Source organism: Plectrocnemia conspersa, unplaced genomic scaffold (genome assembly GCF_051122295.1).
Source record: "Plectrocnemia conspersa isolate PC_06_02 unplaced genomic scaffold, ASM5112229v1 ptg000013l, whole genome shotgun sequence".
Taxonomy (NCBI): domain Eukaryota; kingdom Metazoa; phylum Arthropoda; class Insecta; order Trichoptera; family Polycentropodidae; genus Plectrocnemia; species Plectrocnemia conspersa.
This window is the reverse complement of record NW_028277177.1, coordinates 13,349,596-13,366,152: the sequence shown is the minus strand read 5'-3', so window position 1 is coordinate 13,366,152 and position 16,557 is coordinate 13,349,596. Positions and strand designations below refer to the sequence as shown.

At 30.5% G+C, this 16,557-nt stretch overlaps 1 protein-coding gene across 3 annotated transcripts in view; it reads left to right on the top strand.

Moving 5' to 3' along the window:
- timeout (circadian regulator timeout) overlaps nucleotides 1-16,557 on the top strand; it is a 293,936-nt gene that overhangs the window by 27,203 nt on the left and 250,176 nt on the right. For all 3 annotated transcript variants that reach the window (XM_088202679.1, XM_088202680.1, XM_088202681.1), the window contains one exon: nucleotides 12,695-12,804. In XM_088202679.1, coding sequence (XP_088058805.1) covers nucleotides 12,695-12,804 — 110 coding nt within the window. The remainder of the gene's footprint in view (nucleotides 1-12,694; nucleotides 12,805-16,557) is intronic.

Here is a 16,557-nt window from a genome sequence, read left to right as displayed (position 1 = left end):
TTTGCAAAGTAAATTGCCAAGGATTTATATTCTCTGACTGCTCTATGCAAATAGTAATACATATTACTGCTTATGTATATACATAATACCCCTTCTGGTGTTTATTTTTTTGTCTTTTTAATTATTAATACTTCGTTTATTTTTTGTACTATATATACATAGGTACATTGCTTATTTTAGCTAAATATTCTTTTAAATTAAAAAATATGAACCTATGACCACACGTATAAATAAAATACGAGTTGTATAGATAATTAAATAAAATAATTTTAACTTTAACCTTAATATTTCAAATTACACGTTCAATAATGAAATGTAAACCATACCTATATTTTTATTATTGCAACACTGAGTATTTTTCTTACCTATACATTTGAGTTCTAAGGCGTGGCCCTGTCTCTCACAATTTTAACTTTTCATCTAAATCATACGACGGCGTATGGCCGGGTAATGATGCGTGCCCTTTTTAATGAATTACGCTTTCGTCGCCAAAAAAATTCAAGGATGCGAATCTAATTTCGCTCGCGGTTAAGGAAAAATGCGGTTTTTCTCGTTAAGAGTTTTTAACCTGGCGTGACACTTTTAGTGTTGTTTACCTGAAGTCGCAGTAAAGTTTTTCGCAGGCAACAGCTTGACATAAATTATTTACGCTCATTCCTTGACTTGTGGGCGCGCCCTTCTACCGCGGCGCCCTTTTTTATTATGATTTTTTTCTCTGACGAAAATCACCGTCAGAACGCGAGATGCCACCGTAAATGCCTTCTTTGCATATTACATCACAAAATTATAGCTCTTATTTAATGATTTTTAAGGCTCGCTCTGTGCTGTGTATTCGCTTTTTTAACATTTAACGGATTCCATCGAGGAAGAAGGTGAACCTCTGATTTCATGTCAAGTGAAAAATATGAGAAAAACGTTCTGCAATATTATTGGGTACTCATATAGGATACAATTGTATTTAATTTATTTCTAATAAGCATCCATGACAAATTTATTGAGCCCTGAAAAGCCTGGGATTTAGGCCGTCATGGGTTAAATTGCATTCGTCACAATCGCGGTCGCAGATTTCATAAAACCTTTTATTACCATGAGCTTAACACCAAACTCGAGGATTTTTTTTACATATTTTTTATGACTTGAGGTTTAATTAGTCTAAGTATGCTTCAGGTAATGATCTGAAAATCACGATCCATAGACCAAATGCATTCACACACGTATTATAAAAATCGCATAATCCTAAAATATGTTTTTTTCTCATTTTTTTTTATTCCTAAAATTGCACAGTGCTTTTTTTGTAGGATAATTGAATATTTTGGCATTCATTTCCATGGCGCATAAGCAATGCTAGTGTCATTGATGCGCATCGGTGCATGCAACCATGTGTGTTTTTAGCCTAAGTATGCAACAGTTACGATAACGATAATTCTTTTAATTTAGACTCAATAATGTCGAGTAATAAATCAAAATACTATATATTAGTTTTTAATTCGTGTTCTATCTTGGAATAGATTAAAACTATGCTTTGCACCTAGGGATTCCAATCCCGAATCCCGGGATCCCGAACGATTTTCAATACTCGATGAGTCCCGGGATTATAAAACATAATCCCGAATTTTTCGGATTGGTTGATTTATCAAGCACAATCGAATTATTATTGACAACATCGTTATATTTCGTGTACAAACTTGCGCGAGTTGCACGTGTCATCTGTGAATCTTTGAGGCTGTGAGTCTGAACGTGCTTTTTCAGCAGCAGGCTGCTTAGGAACCAAAATCAGATCAAGGCTAAATGATAAAACACTTGATGCTTTGATGTTACTTCGTGAGTTTTATTCAAAATAATGTTCTCAATTAATTGTGTCTATGAATGTACATACCTATGTGCATACATTGTCAAAAGTTCATTTTTTTCTTCTCAAATAAATATATAAGACCTTCCCTTTTTTATTTTTATTATATTATTTTCTATTTTAAGTCCAAGACTAAAATTATACGTACTTTATGCATTGTACGTTATAAAAAACAGATGTAAAAATATATTGTATTATTCATTTTAAATTATTTTTATCGATAAAATAACATGAAAATTATCCCGGGACTGGTCCCGGGATCCCGGGATCGACTAATTGCAATACCGAAATCCCGGGATCAAAATTTTGGCCCGGGATTGGAATCCCTATTTGCACCTAATACAATACACTATTTGATACTTTATGTTTTCATATGACACCAAAGTCAGCATAATAATAATACATATCTATCTATATTGTTATCAATCAAAACCTTACGTTTGGTTGATATGGAATACGGATTTAGCAGGCTGAAGTCCATTTTTACTTTAGAACCAGATTTTATCCAAGACTACATTCTGAAAGGATGCAAGTCTAGTATTTTGAACCCTCTTCGATTTATATTTAATTTAATTTTGCGATTCTCCTGTTTTCCAGAGTTGTAGAATTGATCTAAGGTCACCCCGATACATAAAAATGGTTTCAAGTCTAACATTGACAATTACAAGCCAATAGCGTTGCTTTCAACACCTGCAAAATTATTTAAAATTGTATTGCATAAATAGATTTTTAATCATTGTAAGCATATGCTTCTCGATCAAAAACATGGATTCAGTCAATATCGATCCACTGTCACTAATCCTGGTTTTTTTCTAAATTTGTTTCAAAATCATTGGACTCTGGTGTACAACTGGACGTTATATATACAGATTTTAAAAAGGCATTCGATAAAATTAATGGTACTTTACTTATTCTCAAATTACATACTTGACCAATAGATATCAGTTCGTCGAGAATAAAAACTGTTTTTCAAAACGATATAAGACATCTACTGGAGTACCTCAAGGATCTAACTTGAATCCATTGCTGTTTCTATTGCTCATTAATGACATAAAAACAACAATGCATCATTCAATTTTTTATTATATGCAGATGACTTGAAATTTTTCAAGAAAGTGCAGACATTTTCGGATTCGGACGTTGGAAATTTAGCCAACACATTCCAGAGACATACAGCAGATCATTAAAAATGCTCGGTTTTATCTTAAGAAATGCGCTACTTCAGCAATACTTTAGTATTGCGCACTCTTTATGATGCTCTAGTTCGCAATATACTAGAAATTAGCTCTAATATTTGGATTCCAGGCGTAATGAGTCAATGTAATGAATTGAGGGTGGAAAAAGTACAGCGTTCCTTCGATATTTATACTTGAAGGAATACGGATATTATTCGTTCTTGTTTCCCAGTGCTTTTATTTTGGAAGCGTTGGGATACGTTTCCTTGTCAACTCACAGAAGTGTTTATATAATTAGATACTTCTATAAATTGCTCAAAGACATCGTAAACAATCCTTCGGAGCTCAAGTAGCTCCAAATGTGGGCTCCGGAAGGTGGTTATAGTTCTCAGTCGCGTCCACTGTTCTTACCTGTAAAGTCTAGAACTGGAGCACTTGCCAACTCTTCTCTGGCAAAGGCCGTTCGTCTGCTCAATACTGTGCATAGAGATATTGACATTTTCTCGTGCACATATGGGGTTTTAGTTCAATTCGTGTAGGACAATGCACACCTGTTGAGGGGATTTGTGTCTGTTCTTTAATCTTGCTTTCGTGTTTTTACTTAAATTTTGGCAATCGTGCCGCATTGGGTTAAATTGTCAGGTCACGATGGTCATAATTTTAATAAATAAATACATACCCATCTGTAATTGTTTTATTCTCATAATCTTGCGCTTCGCATTTAAAACGCTTCTCATGTAAATAATATTTACATGAGAAGCGTTTTATTTACTAAATATAATATATACAATTGTCGTGATCGATAAATATTTATTTGTACCGTCGCTATTTGTCGTCGTCGTCATTTTCCAACAATGAATTATGATTCGATTTACTTTTCACTATTATTTTATTATATTTATATCCACTATCAACACATTGCGAATAATTTACGTGTTAATTGTTTTGAATAATAACGTAAAACCGTATTTGCTGAAAATATATTTGTAAAGCAGACGCTCCCATTTGTTATAAAATATGTGTTATTACTGAATATCAAATACACCCAACACAAAAAAAAACAAATCATTTCTGACCTCTGTTTATTTATATGTATATTATATAGGACGCTATGTTTATGCGAATCGTTTATTAATTGCGGGCAGATATTGAGGTCTCGATTTAATCGTGAAAATAATGCGTCCATAAATTGCGGTTTAATAGTCGGAAAGGTTAATGTATTAAATTAAATTCAATCATGCGAAATCATAATTGAAATTTCGCATTATACATACTAATAAGGCACGCTCGGTTGTGTTGTTGTGTTGCCTTTGGGCGAAGTTTGACTCACATTAATTAATCGTATAATGCACAAACTGGCGTATGTTTATTTTATTTTTATGTTTCTGATTTTCCGCTTTTCCTCTGGGAAATTAAGAATGGAGATGAACGACTTTGACCCGTTTATCATCGAACGTTTGATTCGGCAGCTTACGTTTATGAGCGTATAAAATAAGTTAGATTACTTAGTTTTTATTATATTGAATTATATAAATAATATCGATCGGAAGAGGGGTTTCTAAAAATAAATTAGAAAACATTGTCAGCTATAAATCAAATATGCTTTTTGTCGGGTAAACTAATAACTTGGGATGTTGGGACTATTTTTTGTGAAAATTGAAGCTCCTCGTGTGATTTTATTATTATGAATTAAGTCCTTTTCTCAGCTGTGTTCAGTTAGTTAAATTTTACCGCTTGTGCATATAACGTGAAATGGCCAAATGAAATAACGTATAATCCTATATTTTATATAACGTACTCAGACAATGCAAAAAATCAGTTACGCAAAAACATATTTCATTAAAATGTCAGCGGCTGAAACATAAATAAAACTTGATATTGTCAACTCGCAACTTCGCACAAAGTAAATAAAGCGTTATACCCACACGAGTTTTGATATATTGTTATATATTGTAAAAAGTACTGGAACTCGTTTTTAATTACAAATTTTGATGGGTCAATATTTCACAAACGATTGTACAATAATCAATTTGATATTGATATTTAAAATTTTAACTTCAAAAACCTTATATGTATGTTTGCCATAGTTAAATGTATCGCATGTTATGGGCTTTATTATTTTATTATATATTATTGTTTGCTGTATAAAAATGTTAATATAATATTGAAATATGAAAATTTATGTATATATTCATTGTGAATTCAATAGAATGCTTATTTTTTTTGCATATGTATTAATATGTTTTTATATAATACATATTCTTGTGAGTCTTTATTTTTAAAATAAAAATATCAAATAAAATAATATATTAAGTAAAATATATAAGGAAAAAATCAGGTATGGGCTATGAAAAATATTTGTGTCATGAAGTGATAATGAAACATACATATAAAATATGTTATATTTATGTAAATTCTCAAAAATATTGAGACCCTCTAAGTCGCATTAAAAATACCACAAAAAGCCATATATGTAGAATAAATTATTATAAAAGTGGTATAAAAAATGAACACAAAAAAACTTTGAGAATTACTGATTTTTTGCTATAATTTATCAAATATGTTACAATGAAGTTGTAAGTTTCACAGTTAAAATGTATCAAACAATTGATTTACAATTTCACTGCTCAGTATCAGTGAGACTGCATTTGTTTACAAACTAATGTTTTGTGACACTTCCAGATGATCAGAATCACAGAATTGTGACGATAAATTGTTCGGCATCTAACTTAAACGAATTAACCTAAATAAACTCTAAAAACTATATTTAGTTTTAGAACTAATTTTTTTTTGTTATAACTGTGAATTATGCTAATTAAAATTATTATTTATCTTAGAAATTACAGCGATTGTAAAACCTTTTAAATTATTTTAAAAAAAATATTTTTAACAAAAAAATCTAATAATTTTGCATTTATCTCGAGGAACACTACTAGAGTCTCCAATTCGAGTAATCGAGTACTCGATACTCGAGTATTTTTGTCTATTTTTCAAGTACTTGATAATCGAGTATTTTGAAAATTACTCGATTAATACTCGATATTAAAAAATTTTGAAATATTTTAGAAACAAAAATAACTTTAACTCGGTCCGGTAAAGGTTAACGTCTTGCTTTTATTTGGCGTTTATGCCCGAAGTCCCGAGTTAGAGCGGTTACTATCAGGTATAATTTTTTCATAGTTCCATAGTTGCATAGTTCCGGTCGTCGGCTATGTTAGTGGGTACGACGGAGAAATTTATTTTGTGTTTTTTGTTCGACAGTCCCGACTTATCTAATTTATGGCAACGAACAATATGAAATAGCAACAAAAATTTTTTTTAGGTTTTATGACTATGCAGTTGTAGCGTAAAGTGTTGTAAATTGTTTATACTGATCCCTCAGCTTAAAATATAAATCAAAACAATTGTGTGTTTTAAAGGCATTTAAAGTAAAGTCAGTTCTTTGCGAACCGTTTAGCTCTAGAGTGAAAGGGATTCACCCAAATACATCTTCAAAGGATATAGATTTAAATTCTTCGCATTAATCAGAAGGAGTAGAATATTGTATATTGTTAAGAAAAAAAAAACTATTCAAGAAGAATTATAAAATGCTATTTTGTCAATAGTCGAAGGAAATAAGAGAAAAGCAGAGAAGAGAATGAAAGAAGAGAACATAAAAAGAGAGTTCAAAAAATTTTATATCTATAAAAAGCGAACAGATATAAATTAGAAGCCTTATCCAACGCGTTAATGACAATAAGACCAACATCAACAGCAACGGAAAGGGTTTTTTCCATAACGGGAATAATAAAACCAAAGGTTAGCAGTAATATTAAATTCGAGACACTTTTTGCATTATTGTTTTTAAAAAGTATGTTCGTGAAGTTAAAATAATTGTAAAAATTAACATACTAAGTATTTTATTTATTTATTTATATGTGCACGAATTTGAATAATAGCTATTTTGGTACATTTGGTAAATACTCGAAAGTACTCGAGTACTCGAGTATTTTAAAATTTTAATATTTGATACTCGAGTAGTTGATGGTTCGAGTAATTGGAGACTCTAAACACTACATACACAAATGTAGGACAGGACTGAATGACACATTAAGAACTATTCTTGTTTTATAATTCCTATATATTTTTGCGTTATCTCTTTAATCAGGCTTCTTGTTGTTTGTAAGTTGAATTCATTTGGTGCTGTTCTTTTCGTGCTAGTTAGCGAGGATTCTATTTTTTCGTAATCTGTCTCATTATTTCTTGTGTCTTGAAAGGAATTTCTTTATTAATATGTTTATAAAATATTATACATACTATTAAATAAAAACGATATGAATACTACATAAAAAATACATTTTTATTAACAAGTTATATATTAAAACATTAACTTTCATATACTTTTTCACTTTTACCAAATCCAATTTAATTATTTAATCTATTTATCTTAACTGAGTATATTTATTACATCTGATTTTATTGCTTTGATTTGCAATACTTCTGCTTTATAAATAATATTTTTAATTACTGTACCATACTTGAATATAATTATTATATTCATCCACATTAATCCTATAAAGACTTTTGAGTATGTTACTGTTTAATTTACATCTTAATTTATTTTCCAAAACCAAATTTGGAACATTAAGCAATGAATCGGGTGAGAGATTCCATCAAGATGAGGGAAATGGAATGCTAGCATAATGACTTACTTTATTACTAGTGCAATGATAATAGCGATTAATAAAATATAAAAACATTTTAAATTATATATGTATACTCTTATATGATACATATAAACTAATAAGTACCATATCATTTTTACTCTATAATATCACTTTAAATAATCCCTTTACACAAAAACTGTTTTAGATACTACCCACAGGTTCATGTTTGCATAAAAGCCATAATATAGCCGTAATAATAAAACTTTTTACCATTATTTGTGGATGACAAACTGAGTTCCAATCAATCATCAAACTACCATTTATAAAAGTATTATTAATCAGTGTCATCCAATAATTCGTTAATTTTAATTTCATATACATTTATAGAAAGATATCTGGAAAATGTACACCAACATTTAATACATAAATATCCAGCACTAATTTTTATATGTAAATGTTTTCGCAAAAATATCTTTTTGTCAATACTAAAATAAATAAGATTATTTACTCAAATAATAATTTACCTAATTTTTTATATCCCTTTGAATTGAAAAATAACAACATAAAGATTGATCGCAGGAAAATGAAATAAAAGTCCAAGATTCGTCTATAAATCGCACTCTATTGAGTAGTCGCGCGTTTCACACCTGAGCTGCTCTCATACATCTTCCGAGCGGTAACGCTAGAAAGCACGTAGTACATGCACATCCAGTGGCGTGCGGAATGCGAGCTTTCGCCGGAGCTTTTAATTAAAAATGATTATAATCCCTATTTATTATATACACAGGTATGTATATAATTTATAGACGTTTCCAAGGTATTGCTACGTCGAGGCATTCGCCTCTGGCGTTTTTCCACTTGGCGCCCCAGCCCCGTTTTACCCAGCACCTGCGAGTGCTTTCCGTACAATTACCCGTTGATACAAATTAAAATTTCTCCTTTGACCCGATCGACCGAATCTCCTCTCCTCCCAGTTCCGCATCACCGAACGCTAAACTTTTATGAACTAATCCAATTAGCGGGCACCGTTGCGGGATTTCTCCCCCGGCGCCGAAGAAAGATTCTAAATAATCATGCTGATTCGACGTCTTCTCCCGGAGAGCTGATTTTTTAATATTATGTATAATATATATATTTTAATTGAATCGCGGGGAAAGAAAAGTTTCGGCGCCTTTTCATTTTTGTAGCATATTGGACGCGGGGTTTTGTACAGCATTCTTTTATAGGACGATGAATAAAATACAATGTAGGGGTGTTTTTTTTATTATTAAATTTTTAGGACGTTAAAGCATACATTATGATAAAATTTTTCTTTTAATAATATTGTACCAATATTTTGTTACTAAGAAAAAATAAATCAATTAATTTGTAAAATTACACAATGATAGTGTCTGCTATTTTTTTTTTGCTTAAATTTATCGTCACTTTTGCTTAAAAAAAATATTTTAATGACATATTTACAATTACATATTTAGTAAAAATTAATTTATAGTATCCTAGTTCAGCGATCGCCAACCTTTCGGACCTCACGGATCACTAAACTTAAAATTTTTCATCTCGAAGACCATTACCATGATTTTTCTTAGTAAATAACATTTAAAGTATAAAATGGTACTTGATTTTGCAATCCATGTTTTTGCTAAGAATTAGTATCATTAATAGTTACATAACTAATGATATAATGACCCTTTTATAATTTTTTTTATTTTTTATTTTTTTTATTTCATAATTTTTATATGTAATAGATTATTCATTTATAGTATTAAGTGGCGATAATTTTACAAATTTCCTCTTGGTTTAGCTCGACATCCAGAATTCAAAGTTTAACCTGCTTTGCAGACGACTAGATTCTTTGGACGCAAACACGGATAAGATGAACATAATTATACTAACTGTTTTTCATACAATTTTATATATAAATAACTATATTGTTTAAAAAAAGCTGATACAAAAATTCAAATCGTCAAAAATAACATTATTTTTGTTGCATTTGTTTATAATATATATGATTTTTACTATGTTTTTTTTTATTACAACGCGATTAAGTTTTTTACATCACGAGACTAGTGTTCCGAAGACCGAATGTCTCAAAGCAGTAGCTGTTTCGGTAATTATTAATAATAAAAATCCCACATTATTATCTGCATACTACCCAAAACAAGGTTGACCCTTTCATAGGAACATTTGTAAAATTATCTCCAACGAAGATCGCTTAATTGTTTCCGGGGATTTCTACGCAAGACACTCGTTGTGGAACTGCGAACGTTCAAATCAAAATGTATTAGAAAAACGTGACGTACATTTAGAATTTCCTGACACGCACACATACCATCGCAAAAGCCAGGCTATCAACGCTGATTTAGCTATTTGCGAAAACTTTCCCGGTTTAGCGTTAAAGACCTTGCAGAATCTTCGGATCATCTGCCGGTTACCCTTACGCTAAGTGTTACTACTGAGAAAATTAATAGATTTTTTGTTTACTCTTAATCTAACATGTCAGTCCTTATTCCTTCGTGATAAAATTAAACTTCACGAAATCTGTATGTGATGCTGTAGCAGCTCATATTCTGTGTAGGACCTGTTTAGTTATTGCTATATTATTAGTGTATTTTAGGCATTTTAAAAATCAGAAATATTTATTATAAAAAAATCTGTCATCGTTTTTTACATTAAAAACTCATTGTTTTATGAAAGTATAATACAAAGCCCTATATACTTAAAAATTGATGCTAATAATGAAAACGCGTAATTATCATAATATATATAATATTTATTGCCCCATGGGATAACAATAAACCGACATACGAATTGATAAACAATTTTGTTTCTTTTCGCTATCCAATCAGTGTTTTGGCTAGGTCATTTGTTGTCGTCGATTTCTACGACAACGCTACTGCTCTGAAGTCGCAGAGTGGTAAATATGAGTAGAATTGTAGTACATTTAGTAGAGATCGGATCAGTTGACTCTCGAGGTCGGTCAACGAGAAGATTACTCTCGTCGACCGACCTAGTATATACATAGGTCTAGTTGTAATAGTCGATATACAGTTCGAGAATTTATTAAAAAATTTAACAGATTGTGAGCTCTGTGGAAGAAGTAATTTTGTACAATAAATATGGACTAATACAATAATAGTGAACTTTTGTCTATATAATTGCGCAATCTAGTACTTTTTAATACAATTTTGACTCCCAATCAGGTAACTTTTTCATTCCGAGTGGTCTCACGAATGTTAGTGTTATTACGCAAGGTAGAAGATTTTAGATGCTGATTTTAATATTGAAATGATCCGTAATTTATTTATGTAAATGGAATTTTATTTTTGTTTTTAGTGTGAGAATTTTGGTTCAGGTTAGGTTAGATTTGATGCGAAAATATCGGTTCAGGCTAGTCTTATAGATTTATAAACCAGAAAGACAAAAATTTTAATTTCACTATTTCTGCGGAACTACCCTCTTGGTCAAACATGATTTAGCAAGGGTCAATGTAGGAGAACATATTCTTTCGCTTGTTTTAAGATTACTATAATAGTACATTAAAGGAGTTATGTTACTCAATTTCTTGGCAAATATTTTATTTTAGTATTATTTTAATAATTTAATATTTGTATCTGCTTAAATGATTATTAAAATATTAGTTATATTTAATTCAATATATTTAGCATATAAATGTTGGTCGATTTAGAAGCTTGCACCAAAACAAACGATAATACTACTTACTTTAATATCAAATAATATTCTCCTTGAATCTTTGTTAACTAATTTTAGTTGAAACATACATATTATACATACATATAGTAAAGCACATAGAAACTACAATATAACGAATTGTATAGAGTAAAGTAATACATCATATCTTATTAGTGCTGTAACTGCTGTTCCATATTTTATAAATAATAATAATTAATGGTTAATGTATCTTAATATATACATACAACCATACAGTTCGAATTAAAATAAAGAATATATATGTACTTTAAAAATTAGATTTCGGTAAAATCATTTTGAATTTCGCTTTAAGTGACGTACTTTTTTTCAAACTGATCTGAATTGATATATGACATAATTTAAGTTATCTTATATTTCATCTAGAAAATCAATAATTTTACATAAAAATATATATAATTTATAGCATAATTTTTTTCCCCTAGTATATTTATTATTTAATCATACTGTCGCCTTGTTTTAACATACCATATCTGTCGTTTAACAGTTACTTATATGTAAACTTATAGCTTTTACAGGGCTAAATAAATATAAATTGCAAGGAATGGTTTTATGGTTAAATTAAATTGAAATAATATTGCATTCGCAACAAAATAACATTGCGACACAAGCAGAATTTATATTCTGCCTCATGATACTGTTCAACGTAAGAAACTTCTTTAAGTCTGTCGGATTTCGTTAATGCCGCTTAATATTCCGCAGTCATCTACTCAAAGTGTTCTACATTCATAAAATATTCCGGCGTTGCTCACTCTCCATTGGGGAGGATTTCATAAATATATAGAGAATTAGAATCACGGTCTTTCCTTGTAATTTCGCGATCAACCGTTTGTAAAACGATATTCCTAACGACGGGCATAAATAATTGTTTTGAATGCCAGTGCCCCGAGGAATAATTTATACAGAAAGTGTATATTTTCAGATTTTCTCGATTTAATCATTTGATTTCAGGGCCGCGAGCAAAAAAAAAAATACAAACACAATGCAAAGATTCCTCAAGCGAAGTCTTTATCGAATCATATTGACCCTTTCGATATAAAAATGTGCTGATAAAGCCCTGTACACATTTTATCGTTTGTAACGTGATTTATTCATTTTTCTCTCGTAATAATGTATTTTTTTTCAAGGATATTTTTCGTTTGGGCCAATTTATCTCTAGTGCTGACACAAAAATTTATGTGCGTCACCCAAACGCTATTTATTTATGTCGAAATGACTTATTGTCTCGATCGTTTATTATTATTTGTAAATACGAGTGAAATTCTAATTAGTTTTACATATATTGAATTTTGCTGCAGGGAAGTGTGGCCTGAGAATGACATCTTTGGAGCTATTTCTATGCAACCAGATGAAGAGTTCACCGTAATGAGGACAATTTTCATGGCGGATATTGGAGCTGAATCGTTGGGTAAGTTTTCTCAATTATATATATATATATATATTTTTATAAATACAATCGTATCGCTGTTTATTGTTTTTATTAACCCTTTGCGCTCGTAAGTCGACTATGTGTCGACATCGTATTTCAAGCGTTGTACTCGAACGTCGACAATATGTCGACAAAACTTTGAATGCATTTATTGGCTTTGTGTTCAAGCAAATTTTGAAAATTTAAATTTATTAATAGTAAAAAGACTTCTGTTAAACACATTTCAGTAATATTGAATTTTTAACTTATGCAAATAACTCAATAATCTTAAATTTACAAGTGTAAGTTTATTGTAAAATTTTTCATCGGAACATGGTCAAAGCGCGCGCTGTTAGGACGGCATCGCGCTAGACTTGACAGATTTAGGTTGTCCATTATTGCTTTAAAACTGATTTTTTCCTTCTAAGGGCATCTATATTTTTATGATATGGGATGAAACGGGATCATATGCTCTAATTGTGCATAATTATTACTTTATATTGTGTGTCTGTTATGAAATAAAAATAAAATTTTTAAGACGGAAAAAAGAGCGAGATGCCGTTATGCTACCAATTTTAAATCTGGTACAAGTATTTAAAGTTTCAAGTTTTAGGATAATCTTTTAATGTAATCATTTTTTATGATCAATTTATTTATATTTTTTAGAACTGTTTTAATAAATTCAAAACTTAAAAATTCAAAAATAAAGCCACGAGGCCAAACTACGCTGGTTCGCTCTAGGTGTAAAAACGCCTGCCAATCCAAAACAGATCCCCACAAAAAAACAATGTAATATTTATCATTTCTGCCTCAAATGGGCAAATACATACGAAAAACTTGTAGAATATTTGTCTAAATATAAAATTTGATCATTTTCACAAAATATAATAAAACTTTACCGACCCCACCTATTTTTTTTATGTACAAAAAAATTGGGTGGGGCCTGGCCCCGATTGCATTTATATTATCACCACAGCTGATATTTTTGAGCGCCATTTAGAAATTTATTAATATGTGGGGGCACCTATTCATGCCATATTTTTAAAAATATTATGGTTCAAATAAATGATTTACAGCCTTAAATTATACTAAAAAGCCATTTTATTAGGCTCAAATGCTTACGGCACCTTTAAATGTCTAATGAGTACTGGCGATTTTCTTGATGACACCTATAGAAGTCATCCGCGGTGAAAGGGTTAAAAGTCTTGTAAAACATATTTTTTTCAGTGAGTTTTAGGATTGTATTACACTTATATAAATTTATCCATATTTAACACTCTAAAGGTGGATGACTCAAATATGCGTCATTGAAAAACTATTGTTATATAATCAACACTTACACGTTTAATTGGATAAGATTTAAAACACAGTTTGTAAATTAGTGATATCTATTGTATATTGTTAACTATAATTACAGCTTACAATCAATAGATGTCGCTTAGCAGTTAGGGCTTAATTTTAATAATAGCGCATTCTTAATATTAAAATGTTTAGTTTGCTGCGGGACCTGAACCGATAGTCTCTAGGATATCAGTTCAACGCCTTAAGGACTACGACATTCCGGTTATACAAGACAATCTAAATATAAAGTTGTAAAATCGCCATGACGCGTTTTGAATGTCTCTCTGTAAAACATATGACTGAAGAATATATACAAGGTTATTTTGCTCGTGTAACACCATAGACCAGGGGTCGGCAAACCTTTTTTGTGAAGGACCAGATTGTAAATATTTTAAGCTCAGCGGGCCAGGAAGCAAAATTAAAATGAGCTTTATCATTTCTCTCAAATATTCAAATGTATTGCAAAAGGCGTTACGTGGGCACTGAAGATGCTGTCAAATTTAAAGTGCATAACGTCACGGTGAAATACAAAGCAATAGGAGCACCTTATAAGGTGATACCTAGCTAGCTCCTTAACTCGACGGTTGGCCGCTCAATTATAGCACATACTTTGATTTTTTTATATGTCAAATCTAACAATTACTTGCAGGCCGGATTAAAATAAGCAGAGGGCTTGATTTGGCCGTAATTTTCTGACCTCTACCATAGACAGTGAATATATTAAAAAATATTTAATTTAATTTGGCCTTCTTTTTCGTATTTTAAATATTCCTATCCTAAGTGCATGTAAACGCAGGACAAATACCCCCTGGATAGATATATCTCCCATCAAAACTCCCCTGGACATTAACCCCCTGTAAAAATAATCCCCTGTGCAAATAACCTCCTGACAAATAGCCCCCTGAAAATTAACCCCCCGTGTAAATAACCCCCCTGACGATTAACCCCCGCCACGTATAGAGATAAGTATTTTATATAAGTTGTTATTATTTATAATAAATGGTCATTATTTTAATAAAATAATGTTTAATACGAATAATCAGTATCAATACTAATTTATTTCATTCAGCAAAATACAGAATTTTTAAAATATCAATTAAACTAACACATTTACGAAGAAAATATACGTATTGTATATTTTGTACCAGTGACCGGTGCGAGCAAAATTGTTATAGAGTATTAAAAAAAATAAAAAGTATTATTAGGCTAGATACATATGTATGTATAATACAGCTAAACTTTGGTAATGGCGTCAGTATATGTTTTATTAAGTATAATAGAGCGTCACGAGACGTGTTAAGTAATATCTGTATTATCTTTATATGTGGCGGGGGTTAATTGTCAGGGGGATTATTTGCATGGTGGGTTAATTGTCAGGGGGTTATTTGCACGGGGGGTCAATGTCCAGGGGGGTTTTGACGGGGGGTTATTGTCCAAGGGGTATATTTCCAGGCGGTTAGTGTCCTAGAACCATATTTCCTAATCTAGATTCTCCTTTATATATGGACCTTTGCTTTACTTTATTTGGAATCTCATTATCGGCAACTCAAAAGTGTTAAATTTTGCTTTTAAAAATCATTGGTTACATCGTCAAAATGTATCCTTTTGCTTAAAACATATGTGCTGATGTGCATATTGTTTGTGTTTTATTTATTGTAAGGTGCATAACAATTTTTCGTATTAAATGTGTTTTTAAACGTTATTATATGTTGATATATGTTTTATTTAACTAACAGTATATTTTTTTATTTTTTATAATACGTTTATTGTAATCTTTTTCTAAAAAGTCTAAAGCTTGTTAATGGGAATATATTAACTATTTACCAAGAAAAAATAACAATTAAAAAAACTAAAAACTAAGGTTTTACTAAGAAAAAAAAACAACAAGTAAAAAACTTGTGCTTTTTGTAATTTTAATCTTGATTAAATTTTATTGTAACCATTATTTTTTTGTATGAACGCAAATTGTTGATCGATGTTATGAGCGCTAAACGCTATAGAACGAGCGCGATGCGCAAGATAATAAGCGCATTGCGCAAGATAATAAACGATAGGTGCAAAAAAAATACAAACAGTCCAATATTTTAATTATTCAGAATTCATATGACATCTAGCTATTTACAAATTTCTTAATGGTTATAAACCCCTGCCGCTACATCACTCAGCTGTTTTTTTAAATAATTAATTTATTTGTTTTACCGCGCATTTGATTGCGATGGACGAAAAATCATCTAAAAACATCATTACATTTACCTTCCTATACTATGTATACCTAATACTATGTCATTTATTTTTTGTGAATAGTAAGTACAACTCTTCGTGAACACATTTTAATAAATTATTCTTTTCTAAGTTTCATGGTTAACGTTTTACAAATTATTTAAAAAAGTACAATAAAAAAAGTTATTTTCC